The 15,872-nt window shown below is 39.0% G+C and overlaps 1 protein-coding gene across 5 annotated transcripts in view; it reads left to right on the plus strand.

Annotated features, from left to right (window-relative positions):
- DACH1 (dachshund family transcription factor 1) overlaps positions 1-15,872 on the plus strand; it is a 303,713-nt gene that overhangs the window by 273,450 nt on the left and 14,391 nt on the right. For 4 of the 5 annotated variants that reach the window (XM_075265418.1, XM_075265414.1, XM_075265415.1 and 1 more), the window contains 4 exons: positions 3,366-3,517; positions 8,966-9,113; positions 11,376-11,519; positions 14,483-14,551. In XM_075265418.1, coding sequence (XP_075121519.1) covers positions 3,366-3,517; positions 8,966-9,113; positions 11,376-11,519; positions 14,483-14,551 — 513 coding nt within the window. The remainder of the gene's footprint in view (positions 1-3,365; positions 3,518-8,965; positions 9,114-11,375; positions 11,520-14,482; positions 14,552-15,872) is intronic. The other variant, XM_075265413.1, reaches the window with a different exon arrangement.

The following is a 15,872-nucleotide window of genomic DNA, read 5'->3' on the forward strand; positions in this document are numbered from 1 at the left end:
ACCACTGTTATACAGCATGCATTGCGGAATACCATCGCAGAATATGTGAGAAGAAATCTCTGCATGATACTTTGGCAAAATTTGTAGGCTCTCAAAATTTCAGCATTAACCAATTGTATGCTATGCATTGAGCACATTCAGGATTTGTAGAGCATAGATCTCTAAACCATTCATATATTTATAAGTCCATAAGTCCTAAGGCTAAGCCACACACAGACTTATTGTAGCTCATGACAGTTGCAGTCCACAGAAAAGACATTATTTGCAACTTTCATGAAATTTCCTGCAGCAAATGTATCAAAAAAAGAAAGGTATAGACTGTCTGTTGCTATTGAATCTGACACTTGTAAATTGCAGAGTAGTTGCAAAGTAGCTGTTATACTAAAAATGGTACACTTGCACAGTCCTGAAAGTTAGCTCCAGGAGTAGTGATATTTATATGCCTATAACAATGATCAGGCAAAGATATGGAGGTATATGGAGTATTTTAGTTTTCACGCTTAAATTGGGCCTTTCATGTCCTCAGGCACATGCGGTTTTATATATCGCTAGAAAGCTGCGCTGAATTTAGTGCACTGTCACCTTTCCCGTTATGTGCCCCAGGGCTAGAGAGATCGGTGCCGTTACCAATATCTCTTCACTGTCAAAAGGGCGTTCCTGACAGTCTAGCTGGGCTGTGAGGAACGCCCCTCCTGACAGTACTCTCCATAACCCTGTACTGTCAGAGGTGACATTCCTTACCACCCAGCCATAACGAGTACTATCAGGAGGGGGGAGGGCGTTGTTCACAGCTTAGTGTCATGGCTGGGCAGTAAGGAACTTCCCCTCTGACAGTACATGGCTATGAACAAGTACTGTCAGGTGGGGCTTACCTCAAGCTCAGCTAGACTGTCAGGAATGCCCCGTTGACAGTGAAGTGATATCGTTAATGGCACCGATGTCGCTTCCCCTGGGGCACATAACAGAAAAGTCGACAGTGTGCTGAATTCAGCGCACTGTCATCCTTCTAACGGTATATAAACCTGCCTATGCCCGCGCACATGAAAGGTCCTCTTTAAGGCCCCACATAGTGTGCAAACACATTGTGTTTTTGCCTGCAGCACTTCTTACAGAAAGTCCGAAGTTTTCTCTGCAGACTTATTGCTTCATTGATGCCTATAGAGAAACCGCCGGCATTTCCGTAGGAATAATTGACATGCTGAATTTCAAACGCAACAGTTTTGTAAATCACAGTTTCCGCTGCACATAATATTATCCAATGTATGGATGGGATTCGCTAGAAATTGTGTTTTCCCATTATGAGGGTGCCTCGCTGTCTTTATGAGTATGTAAATGAGCTCTTTGGAGCAATGAGGGCGTTGCTGTTGTTTCAAAGAGGTAAATGTAACCAGCAACTGTCTTGTTGCGCCAAATAATTAATTTGCATATTGCATGTTTTTTCCAGACCTTTGTTCCATAGAAAAGGGAATAAAACCCATTTTTAGTTATTATCATGTGCCAGACAAGCAGCTTCAGAGTTATTTCTTCAGTACAACTATTACTTGATATGTAAATAATCTCCAGTATTTCTGTCGGTCTAAACCACTGCAATGAAGGAAATTCTGAATGACAGCTTAAACTGTACAGTAGGAATTTTCCCCTTGAGCAATGTATTTTATTTTACTAAGCACTTTACTCTCATTGCACAGATACTTTTATATTGCATTTTATCAGCCCCAGTGGCATATTTGCCGAGGTTTACCACCCATTTTCCAGCTTTACAGAACCGGACACAAGTTTTATTAAGCTTAGCAATTCAGTATAGTATTTTACTTTGCTGGTGCGTTTGATAGAACCTGATTTGTTGTTGCTGTGAGATTACATTGAACACATTGCTGCAGAAAGATTTATTTTGTAAAATAGTCATTACATTTGTATGTAGATTTGAAGGTTCACATTCTCAAAGAAACAAGAAAATCTATATAGCTGAGTATCTTGCTGTGGCCATTCGTTTAATGTAAAGTATAAAATACAGTTCATCCATTCACTTGTATATATACTCATTTTTTTCATACTATTTTATTGTCCCATAGCAGATCATACTTTTTTACATTTTGTATACAGATATTCCTACTACATTAAGTATCCCATATAGTTAGATGACAGATTAGTAGATAGGAATATTTTCAAGCACATACCATATTCAACGGACATTCATGCACAATGTCTTATTCTTTATCTTGCATTATATCCAATAGGCCTAATAATGGGTAGCCAAGTCAGGGACATTGGGGTAGAAAAGAAGAAGCACTGTAGTACGTCAATGTAGCATGCCGATATAATCTCATAGGCCTTTAGGCTAAAAGGGCTAAAGGAAACCATCAGCAAGTGTTAGCGTACTTGATAACAACCTTCTTGTTGCATTCAGTGGACTCAATGAACTAAACAGTCTAGGGCATGTACCACACATATATTAGGTATACTTTGATGTATCTAGTTTGTAATGTTGGGGGTGTTGCTTGGCATATGGGAAAGCTACACCTTATTGTTGGCCTTAGTTAATGTATGGAACCAGAGTAGCACGTTAAATTGGTTTCCTTACTTATTTTACAATACGTCCCCTTGGTTTGACACCAGGTAATAGATGTAACTGTGCGCTGGGAGGACATTCATTAGAATAGGACCCATGTACAATACTATATAGGTATCCGATGCCCGGCCCAGCGTACAGTTTTATCTCTCCACGCCACATGTCATATCGGGCGAGTAAGTGTACCTGGACACGACTTTAAGAAGAACCTAATTCTTATAATTACTATATTGATGGATAAATAGATTTAGTAAAAATGTTTAAGTACATTTTTCTTGAGCATGCAATATCTTCTCAGAGAAAGTAAATGCAGTACATGTCATGCACAGTTCCATATATATCCGTTCCAGTATATGTACAGTATAAAAGCCTAATATTACTGGATGGCAATATTTTTTTCCCCCTCGGTTAAATATCCTCCTCTATTTGTCAAGCTCTGCACAGTACAACAACACAAGTAAAATGAGATAATTGGGAGGTAGTCATAAAGTCAGTTTGAATATATTATCACAAGTATATGTGAGATAATATTTGTTTTAGAAAGATTCTCTTGCATTGTAAACTCAGTCTCATTAGAGACCGCATTTAAAAGGCTTATAAAGTTACTCATTAATGTTATCTTGTTGTATCTCCACAGCTTTTTCATTAAAGAAAATTCAGCAGAAAGCATTTTCTCTTGATAGCAAGAACCAATTTGCAATAAATGTTCTGGAAACCACTAGGGAAACCATTACTGAGGTCTAATAAAAACAGACAAGCGTAACTTGTTCTATATTTTTGTTTCAATCACATACAGATGAGACCCCGCTCTCAACACCAACTGCGAGAGACAGCTTTGACAAACTCACTCTGTCTGGACATGGGCAACCGCTACCTCCAGGTTTTCCTTCTCCCTTTCTTTTTCCTGATGGGCTGTCTTCCATAGAGACACTTCTGACTAATATCCAGGTAGGACTATCATCTGATGTCTCACAGTATAACTCTAATAATAAGCAATATTATTAAATATAAATGGAGTCAAAATTCCTTGAGAGTCAAAAAATTTTTTTTTGCGGATTTATTATTTTATATGTTCCATATTTTTTGAAGCCGGAACCACTTCTCGACACCTATGGCACATCTCATATGACTTTTTAGAGAATATTTGGCAGATAGAGTGGTTTTCCATGCTTCAAACCTTAGCAACACATATCTTTGGAAATCAACCTGTATATGTTTAAATCTATGAACATATTTCACTGCATAACATGTCATTCCCTATAGAAGTCCAGGACAACAGGGCTTCACAAGATGGGCCTGTTCAAGTAAGACAATAACAAGATGTAATCTCTAGTATAGATCCTTCTTTCCTTAAGGGTCCTTCAGCCTGGATGTATCCACATATGCATGTGACAAGATGATCACTGTAATTTTGGTATACTCTTTCACAAGATGTCTATCCTATTTGTGCCTACGTGAGGCTACCTATTGGTTGTGGTCAAAGGATATCTAGTATTTCACAATATTGTGTTAAATTGTCTTATTAACAGTTAGGGTATGTTCATACAGAGATTTTGCAGGCAGATTTTTGATTTTTTTTTATGTAGATTGTGAGCCCCATATAGGGATCACAATATACTTTTTTTTTTCTTCCTATCAGTATGTCTTTATAGAATGGTACAAAATCCACGCAAACACAGTGAGAACATACAAACTCCTTGCAGATGTTGTTCCTGGTGGGATTCAAACCCAGGACTCCAGCATTGCAAGGCTGCAGTGCTAAACACTGACCCACCGTGCTGCCCCTATGTTTTGCAGGCGGATGTTAATGTGGATTCTGCCTCAAAATCCACCTTCAAAACGGGATGGGAGTCCCTCGCTTTTTTTTCCCGTTAGCGATTTTTTTCAGCCACGGCGTCCGCGGCTCAAGATTCCCTCCTTATTAGGCCCATTCAGTTGGGCCTAATCAGCGCATCGGCATCTCATTGCGACATGGAGAAGTCACACGATGGAAAGAGTCCTTTTGTAATGGATTTTCAGTTTTCCATGTTACCCATCTTCTTAGAGAAGACCATCCTCTACAAGATTATTTTTATGCAATTTTGGGTGATTGTCTGAAATTGAAAGAATTTACTGTATAAATATGTATATTCATACAGTAATATGTATACCTATTAAGTACAGCCTAAACTGGTTCACCAATACGTACATAAAACCCAACCAAAATCCCTATATCAGTCGCTTTTACTAAAATCCCAGAAAATAATCACTTCAAAGACAGATATATTTTGTTCATTCTACATGTATTGCATGCTATTCATTCATGTAGTTTATTCAGCTTCTGATAATACAACCAATCAACACATTAAGTGGTGCCAACATTGGCATCTTGCTAAATAATCTCTAGACATTGCGTAGAGAGTACATCTTTCAAAGATAAGTCAACAAGATCAATCAGAGCAGAAAATTAGAATTTAGTATCTCAGAATTAAAATAAAGCTAAACTAAATTTTTAATTGGGGTGATCTAAAGGGGCACTTCATGTAATGATCTCTTTCATTTGTTGCTAATTGTTTGTTGCTGATGAAGTACAGTAAAACAAAGAGCATTGCTGAATAATGCAAGTAGCTTCAAATTAAAGATTTGCTGTCCTGCTACAACAAAAAGGCAGCATCTGAACACGGTTTTATTGTACATTTTTCCTGAGTTCTGTCTGTTGTTTTTGACAGTTATCAATGTAATGCGCCATAACATGACCTAGATTCCAATCTGCTAATTCAGTGCCTTGTATATTACACAGTCATTAGACCTGAAAGGATATATCTTATAAAATGTGGCTAGTAAAAAAAGCATTTACTTGTGTGAATATCCCATAATGTTTCTGGAGGTTCACAGAAATGAGCATTATACTATTTGGGGTATAAGAAGTGATCATGTGGTCAGATATCTTTCAGGGCTTCGTGATCAGATAAAAAGGCTGATCATAGAAAACACTAGATTTCATTTATTTCTATTATCTCTAAAATCGATATAACATAGACATAAACAGACTTTCCGACCATAGGTAATATATGTCACAAATATCTAAAAGGTAAAATTCCAACCGCTAAGGCCTGGTTCATATCTGTGTTCGGTAGTCCACATGAACACATTAAAAAGCTGTGAGCAATGAAAGCACATGGACCTCATAGACTATAATGGGGTCCATATGTTTTCCGAGGGCTGTTCACACGAGTCATGCGGAGAGAAAATTTGCTGTAAGAACTACTTTCCTCTCCACATGATTCGTGCGGACACCACGTGGAATACACATGGACCCCATTATAGTCTATGAAGTCCGTGTGCTTTCATTGCTCACTGCTTTTTAATGGGTACAGTATTCCATTCAGGGGGTGGACTCAAGTGGACTCCCCAAACGGAATACCGAATGCAGGTGTGAACCGGGCCTGACCTGACCTCAGTTATTGGCAGAAAAGGCCTCACTGAACCCTTGTGCCACATGGAAAGGCAACCACTAGCTTGGCCTTGTTATTCACCATAGCTTAAATGGGGAGAAACAAACATGGGTGAGCTCTGCATGCAGTTTTATTCTTGAGGCATCAGACTTGATTGTCTCACATGGGAATCTAGTCATTTGCCTGATACAAGAGATACTGGGAATATAGAGACTTGCCTGATATTGAATATCTACTTACATTGTAATTTTTGAAGCTGGTCTCATCCCAATTGGATGTACAATAGCTAATATAGATAAATACCGGTACTATATATGTATTTCTCATATATGCCTATAATAACCTAACCTGCCATTAATATGCAGGAGAACACTATTACTTCCCTTAATGACCAAGTTTGTAATTAAAACATGTGAAGCAGAAAACATATTATTAAAAAAGGAAATGGCTATTGTCCAGATGACAGGGAGGTCTCGTCCCCAGCATGTATCTGTTTTGCAATTCATTTCAATAATTACTGTACAGCATTTGGTGACTATACAAGGTGATAGAGAAGGTAACCTTGCCTGGTCAACCTGCACTATAATTGATCAAATTAATCCTAGAGAAAGTCCATGCTGGGAGTAAAATATGTTTATTTGACCCTTTTCCTACATAGGATCATGTGTATCCTCCTAGTAAAGCTACATAGCAAAATAATTGCCTTGTTAGTCCTTTATGGGTCCACTTAGGTGTTGTATTTTTTGAATGAAGATTATGGTTTCCATGTCTCAGTAATGATCCTTGCTCATAGCGACCATTCACTGTAACACACCAAAATCTGAGTCAGAATCCTCCACCTACAGAATCGCCTGGGAACACTGCTAAGCTCCCCTGTTTGAGGTTAACTTTCTCAACTCTGGGGTCAGAATTGATAGTGTACTAAATATCATTTTACCCTAAGACAGATTATATGTAGTTATGTATAGATCAGTGGTGGAACTAGGAATGATGGGGCCCCAAGGCGAACATTTGACATGGGCTCCCCTGACTGCCCCTCTCCCTGAAGATCCTGCACATACTAATATGCCCCATAGTGGGCCCTGCACACAGTATTATGCCCCATAGTGGCCCCTGCACACACTATTATGCCCCATAGTGGCTCCTGCACACAGTACTATTCCCCATAGTAGCCCCTGCACACAGTATTATGCCCCATAGTGGCCCCTGCGCTCAATATTATGCCCCATAGTAGCTCCTGCACAGACCCCAGAGTATAATAATTGGAAACCCAGGGGAGGATACAAACATAAAAATACTGTTACTTACCTGTCCCTGGCTCTGGCTCACTCCCTGCTGATGTCGGCCATCTTCAATGATGTACAAGACATCATGTGAGCAGGGGCTTCCGACGTGATGCATAAGGATGCAAGCCCTGGCCCACATGAAGTCTGGGACATCACCAAGTAGGCCTGAAGCCTACTGGAGCCCAGGAGAGGTAAGTAACAGCGTCAGTCATCAGGAGCCAGGATTGGTAAGTAAATAAGGCCCCTTACCTGCTGAAGTTACTGGAGTATTAAAAAAATAAATAAATCTGCAGCGGTAGAGGCTATCTTCAGGCCCCTGATGTTCCGGGCCCTGGTGCAGCCACTACTGCTGCTACCCTGGTAGTAACGCCTCTGGTGTAGACAGTATAACATTAGCCTGTACAATTTGCAATGAGGGCTTTCTTAATATGTATGGCAGCTCCTGTCAGCAGGGAAGTTTTTCCCTCCGATCTGTTTGACATTGATCCTAACAATGGCTAATCAAGGCCATCACTGGGCCAATAAAATCTGCCCAGTTACCAACAGGGAAGCTTTTTTTCAAAATCATCTAAGGAAGATGACCATGGATATTGATAACCCCATGGGTTATTCTCCTGAGGATTCACGTTCCCCCATGATATCTAGTTGTACAAAAGGTGTTTACTATAAAACTCTTTGTTATAGGTGCTTTATTACCATCATCAATCTCTATCCAAGACATACTGATGTTTAAATACATCCGCTTACACAGCTCAGTCTGATGCAAGCAGCCTTACATTGCAATGTGGTCTTATGGGCTAACATTATACAGCCAGTTTTTAGACGTAGATAATAGTGAATTAAGGAGGGAAAGAAATGTATTAAAGGGGTTTTCCAGTTTTCAAAAATATGGACGAAATAGGGAGATAGCCTTAGAAATAATTTTTCTACGGGAGAATACTTCCTTACGTATTGCACCTGATATTAACAATGTATGCCTCTGAATGAGAGGGAGCTGTACATGGTGACGTGCATAAGGCCTTATACAGTATTTTTTGTTGTTTTTGTATTCACTCTTTTGTCTATCTTAAAAACTACTTAAGGCTAAAGCCCTGCGTTTTTGCTGCTATGGTAATGCAGTGGAAAATATGCTACATTTTACAGTACCTGCAAAATGAATGAGATTCTGGCTAATCCCATCCACACATTGTAGGAAAAAAATATGCTGCGGAAAATCTGCGTTTTCAAAAACTCACCCATTTTTGAAAATTGCAGCATGCCAATTATACCAGCAGAAACAGTGGCATTGTCCCTATAGGTTTTATAAGGGAAGAAAATCTGCTGAGAAAAACTCAGCAAAAACGCAGCGTATGTGGGACCTTAGCCTTAAAGACTGCATGTTTAAAGGCAGCCTCAAAGGCAACTTCTGTTAGGAGACCTAGGTTTTTTGTGCATGTCCATTTGACCATGTATCACCTTCTCATTTTGTCATATATCGTATATTTTCTGAAATGCCAAAATCTGAATTGACATTTCTTTGGTAGTAGTGTAATATGATTCTATTTTGTATTGTGAAATATTTGTGTATCTAGTGGTGCAAATATATGGGATCCTTTTATTTTGTGTGCATTATATAGCCAGCACTTTGTATATTTCAATGTTCATTATATTGACAGTAATGCTGATTTATTTTGCAGGGTTTGTTAAAGGTGGCAATAGATAATGCAAGAGCGCAAGAGAAACAGGTACAAATGGAAAAGACTGAGCTAAAGATGGAACTATTCAGGGAACGAGAATTGAGGGAAACCCTAGAAAAACAATTAGCAGTAGAACAAAAGAACAGAGGTATGTGTTTTTAAAAAAAAATCTGTATTGTTTTCTTTGTATTCTTTGTTTTACATTGTTTCTGTTATATATATGTGGTCAGACAGGAGGCGTTCACACTTGCGCCCGTATCCGCCTAGGGGTTTCCGTCCTAATCCCTGGGAAAACTGCATAGGGGACGGCTTCCTGGTGGTCATTTTTAAAACCCATTCATATGAATGTGTTTTTAAAGCAAACCGCCGCTGTCCGTATGCAGCCTCTCCAAAGGGAAACCGTTTTTTTGGGTTTTTTTGCACATACACAAAATACACATACACAATGCAGGACTTTGTGTCCATGCAAAAAAACCTGTTTCTCTGCAGAGAGGCTGCATATGGACACCGGTGGTTTGCTTTAAAAACCCATTCAAATGAATGGGTTTTAAAACTGACCACCAGGAAGCCGTCCCCTATGCAGTTTCTTCAAGGATAAGAATGAGGACTTGGTAGGCGGACATAGGCACAAGTTTGAACGCCCCTAACAGTGATCATTTCAGTCACTAGCTGATAGTGGCAAGCATAATTCTATTTCTATCTATTTAGCATATTCTAGGACACAGATCCAGACATTTAGATATACATGTTACTAAATATGTACTTATACTGTAATTATCCCTAAGCTCCGAATGGCGCCAAGCCTATGTAAATGATAATCGCCCAGTGTGTATCTGCAGGATGATCATTGATGAAATCAGTAATAGAATTACAGTTTATTCATTCATACATAAAACTGATGTTGTGACTGTCTGATATCAGCTAATTGTAAGGTGTAAATAAATGATCACTTTTAGACTTTTTTCTACACTACTCATCCTGGCACAGACAAAAAAGTACAGGTCATTTAGGGTAAGTCACACCTTTTCCACCATGTGACTTTTCCGCGTGGCTAGCCGCAACGGGATGCCGATGCAGTGCCGCTCCTTATTAGGCCTGAATAAATGGGCCAAAGCAGGAGGGTGTCTCGAGCCGCGGATGCCGCGGCTGACTCAACCGCGGAATCCGCGGGAAGATAAGGCATACCACTTTTTTGCCAGGGAAAAAAAAGCTAGTGACTCCCATTGAAATAAATGGGAGATGTTTTTGCAGGCGGATTTAGAGGCAGATTCCACGTCAAAGTCCGCCTGCAAAAAACTCCCTGTGAACATACCCTGAGCCCTGCACTACTAGTCAAACAGTGCTTATACTTCACTAACACAAGGGAAAGGGGGGGGGGGGGTTACCAGTGGAATGATCATGCCTAAAAATCGCCTCATTCTGGGCTTAGGAGTTCTTTGGGTAGTTGTACTTGGTAAATGATATGATGTGTTTGTATACGTGAAAAGAAATACCCTAAGAAGATCAGCAAATTACTAGTTTTATTGCTTTTTCCTTACAACCATATACTGTTTAGTAATCTAGCCAGCTCATTTTTCTCTACAATATGGTTTCTACATATTGGTCTGCTTTTATAATATGGCAGGTTGTCTGTAAGTCTGCTATTGCAGTTGCTGGAATCTGGCGTCAGGTGTAATTCAATGTAGCCAAATAGCTATAAAACTAACATATCCAGACCAGACATGGATATCAGACATGCCAAGGACCAGATTGGCTACATATTCTGGCCTTACATTGCTCCTATGATACATGATGTAATGCAATGTGAGATTAAGGTAAAGCAGACAGATTGCCATTGGCGTGTATTGCGATGTGTCATACATGTCATAAATCAGGGAAGCTTGACCTGCATTAGAGAGGTGACCACATAGACACTTTTCAGGGAAATATTGCAGGACCATTTTGAGGATCATCATGACCTAGAACAGCTGTCTCCGGACCCTCACCCTGACTTGTCTTATTGTTTTTTGTATACCCCATTTGACCAATATATTTGGTGAAACAATTTGCCAGGTCTAACATTCCCTTTCGGTGAATTTAAGAGAATGGCAAACAAACTGGTGAATAAGTCAAAATTATTTACATATTATATATTTTCTATTAAATTCTATGATTTTATACAAGTTCTACTCTACAAGTTCTCTATACAAGTTCTATTCTATTATACAAACCAAACGTACAGTATAGACCTTTTTCTGTAAGTGGGGACAGAGTGTTAGTTTTAGTGCGGTGCGTTTCTCAGTAAAGAATATTTATAGGTTAAGGGCAGGTCAAAGAGTTTTCTTCAGTCTCGGCAGTGTATGTGATCGGAATATCATAGCATAGGACAGACAGTCCATCACTGGAATTAATCGGATGTTTCCTGTTTCAGCAATAATTCAAAAAAGACTTAAGAAAGAAAAGAAGGCAAAAAGGAAATTGCAAGAAGCTTTGGAATTTGAGACAAAACGAAGAGAGCAAGCTGAGCAGGCACTCAAACAAGCAGCGTCCTCAGAAGGACTCAGGGTCCTTAATGGTAAGGCTGTGGTTCAATAGATTTCTTGTATCAATAGTGTCATTGGCATGACAAATTTGCTTTTGTTACAGTGTTGTCAGATCATCTTTGAAATGCTACTCGCTACTTCTTATATTTTATTATAACATAAACCTATAGAGAAATGCGATACAACAGATGTAATAAGTGGATTATATGCTGTGTCTGGCGCAAATAATGAATGTGATGACATGATGTACAGTACCAATGTAGCAGAGCTGAGAAGTGGAAAGCAGATCTGTCATCAGACTGTGCTGCCCTATATAATGGCAACATAGTATAGAGACAGGTACATTCTCTTATACCCGAAGAACATAAAACATATTGTTCTATTTGACTAACAGTAGCATTAAGAGGAGTGCTATGATTGACTGCTGGCTGCCATATATCTTCCGTATAGCTACACAGCAGTTTATTTATCACTGTAAGACTTCGTTCACATCTACGTTGATAATCCATTCGGGAAAGTTCGCATGGGGACCCCCCGGATGGACTACTGAACACATTGGCAAGCGGTGTGCAGTGAAAGCACACGGACCCCATAGACTGCATATGGAACATGTGGACAGAAAAGTAGTTTGCAATCTACTTTACTCAGTCCATGCAGGAGGGTCCCAATAAGGACTCCCCGAACGGATTACCAACGCAGATGTGAACGAGGCCTTAGTCACTCAATAGCTATTCAAGCCTATTTATTAGTGATGAGCGAACAGTAAAATGTTCAAGGTTCGATATTTGTTTCGAGTAGCCCCTCAATATTCGACTACTCGAATCAAATATCGAACCCTATTACTGTCTATGGGGGGAAAATGCTCGTTTCAGGGGTAGTCAACGTTCGATCAAATTATACTTACCAAGTCCACGAGTGAGGGTCGGGCTGGATCCTCCGAAAAGTCTTCTCCTTGCAGCGTCCCCGCGGCATCTTCCGGTTCTGAATTCACTCTGCCAGGCATCGGGCCTGGGCAGAGCCGACTGCGCATGCCCACACTACAAGCAGACATGCGCAGTCGGCTCTGCCCAGGCTGGATGCCTGGCAGAGTGAATTTAGAGCCGGAAGACGCCGCGGGGAAGCTGCACGGAGAAGACTTCTAAAGGTAGGAGAAGAATCAGCATTGATTGGCCGACTGTATAGCATTCGGCCAATCAATGCTGGTTCTGCATCGAACTTTTACATTCGAATAGTGAGTGGTACTCGATCGAGTACGAGTATTTTGAATACCGTAGTATTCGATCGAATACCTACTCGATCGAGTACTACTCGCTAATCTCTACTATTTATCAACCCCTGCACACACCCTTTTCTGGTGTAAAAGTAACAATATTTGTCGCCTCGCTCAACTTTCAGGTGGGACAAGGATTTACTATAACACACTCCTTAAAACTGACTGAGTTATACCTGAAATCTGTACCTGTGGTTGACTGGAGTAGAATTCACTTCTGGTGCACAAGACCTTTGGTGATGCTTCTGAATTATTGGGAGGCCGGAGCGCACAAAGCACCAGTCTTGATCAATTGGCCCCAAATTTCATGTGTGCAGTTTTGGCTATTTACATACGATGCTGTCCTTACATAGAGCTGACTGCTGATTGACTATCTGATAACAGATCAGCTTTAACAGGACAATAATACAATGCAATATACAATATATTACTTACAATATATTATCAGTATACTACAATGTACAATGTACAATTAGTGGTTTTCTATAGAGCTGTAAGCATTCCTACTAAGTTACTTTCTACATGATAAAGTCAGCATAGTTGAAAGAAGACATTTATTCATGTCGTTCAACTAGGGAAGGATAGCGAGGCATCCAGACGAAGATGAATAAAAGAAGGAAAGAATAACATTGCAAGGAATGAAGGAATCGGAGACAGAATTGTGCCCCTTTTTACTTTTTGGAGCCACATGTTGACAATGCCAGTCATTGCACAATAAGACTCCCTTTCAGTTTTGTCTATGGGGTCTCAAAGTCACAGATGTAGCCATCTTCAACTTAAATCTGATAACTTGCTGCACTTTGATAATGCAGAGCAAAAGCCATTGAACGCAATGGACAAAAGCTGAGTTAAAATAATTAGCAAGAGTTTACGTTGCATTGAAAGTCGTGTTCAATTTGGCTTAATCTGTACTTGTTTCACCACTGGTCTTATATTGTTAATTTCATAGTACTAGAAAAGCCTGGCATTATCATTGAAAATATAGTACCCTAGGGTTCACAAAATACTCATTATTGAATATTGAAAATAAATCTTATTAATCTTTGGTTATGTTATATTGTGGCACCTTACATATAAAACACATAATGGGAATAAATACTGTAACTCTCACATCAGTCGCATTGCTGAATTTCCCTGTTAATATTTGGAAGGACGCAGATGTTGATGCTTACAAAATTAACAATGGTCCACCACAACATCTCTGTTCATAACATGGCCTATTTTTATTATTGGCTTGATTCATTTGTTACCTGGTATATACAGTATAACACCAACATATCCTGCAGCATTGTACATTGTCGCCTTTGTGTAATAATCCTCTTATACATGTATATGCCCATCTTACAGTGTAACAAATTTTAAGAGGAGTTGAAAAATATAAAAATTTCTCATTCGTGCCATATTATTTATTATTCAGTATTGAAGTAATGGGTACAGACTGTAATTCTGCTAAGATGGAAAACAGTAACTATAGTAGAAAAGAGACATAAAAAACTGAATATAATAAGAAAAATTGGGTAATATGATGATATCTGAGTCAGAGGGTGACAGGGAGACAGTGTCACAGTTTTTATTACATTGAGGTTAGGGGGAAATGGAGTGAGTTATGTGGTGCCACCGAAAAGTAAATACACCTTATGTGCCATGGTCTTAGTGCTCACACACTAGGTTAAACCCTGCTGTATTTCATCTGCTAATGTCATTCATTTTTGTCTCTGCTTTCAGAGGCTTTGACCCCGGAGATAGAATCTGACCGCAATGGGGCCAGAACAGATGCTGAAAGGACAATACAAGGTAAGATGTGCAAAATCCATAAATCTAGATTTTTGCATGTGAGTGTTCTCTTGTTATAGTATGCTATTCAACCATGCAGCTCACCATCTGGCTGGAATGAACACAAGGTCACATTTGCATTGTTGTTTATTACAGTAAATTAATTTAGTTATGTTTATAATAACAGGTAAAGGGTCAGCTCCAGCTCGCACAATGCAGGATCGTATCTTTTATGAGCGGCCGGTCACTTTATAACTAATGGCACAGGATACTTTTTCTCTATAATTGTACATTGCAGTAGTTTATTTTTTTGCGGTAAAGATCACTCCTAAAACTCTCCCCATACTGTATATAACATTAATATACATCCTCAATCGGTGACCTTACTTTTGGCAGATTTCAGAATACATAAATATGTTGGCACTGCAAAAGCAATATGATATTTGTGAACAGAAGAAATAGTCTTTATAGACAATGTATAAAGACCATCCTAAGCGATAACAAATGAAATAATAGAAATAGACATTGGATATACTATAGCAATTGGTAAGGTTGCCTTTAGCATTTGTCCAGTTGGTGGTCATACCATAAAGTACCATAAAGTTCAGTGTATTTGCTAGGAATTTGCACCATAAAAAAAACCCACATAAAATGTTTATTTATTTATTTTTTAATTGCGTTGCATAATTTCTGAAGATTTTCCACAAACTTCACTCTATGTATTGAAAAGGGAAAATTGTAGTTAAACTATAATATATATATATATATATATATATATATATATATATATATATATATATATATATATATACAGTCCTATGAAAAGGTTTGGGCACCCCTATTAATCTTAATCATTTTTAGTTCTAAATATTTTGGTGTTTGCAACAGCCATTTCAGTTTGATATATCTAATAACTGATGGACACAGTAATATTTCAGGATTGAAATGAGGTTTATTGTACTAACAGAAAATGCGCAATATGCATTAAACCAAAATTTGACCGGTGCAAAAATATGGGCACCTCAACAGAAAAGTGACATTAATATTTAGTACATCCTCCTTTTGCAAAGATAACAGCCTCTAGTCGCTTCCTGTAGCTTTTAATCAGTTCCTGGATCCTGGATGAAGGTATTTTGGACCATTTCTTTCTACAAAACAATTCAAGTTCAGTTAAGTTTGATGGTCGCCGAACATGGACAGCCCGCTCTCAAATGATCTGAAAACAAAGATTGTTCAACATAGTTGTTCAGGGGAAGGATACAAAACGTTGTCTCAGAGATTTAACCTGTCAGTTTCCACTGTGAGGAACATAGTAAGGAAATGGAAGAGCACAGGGACAGTT

The sequence above is a fragment of the Leptodactylus fuscus genome, chromosome 2 (assembly GCF_031893055.1).
Source record: "Leptodactylus fuscus isolate aLepFus1 chromosome 2, aLepFus1.hap2, whole genome shotgun sequence".
NCBI lineage: Eukaryota > Metazoa > Chordata > Amphibia > Anura > Leptodactylidae > Leptodactylus > Leptodactylus fuscus.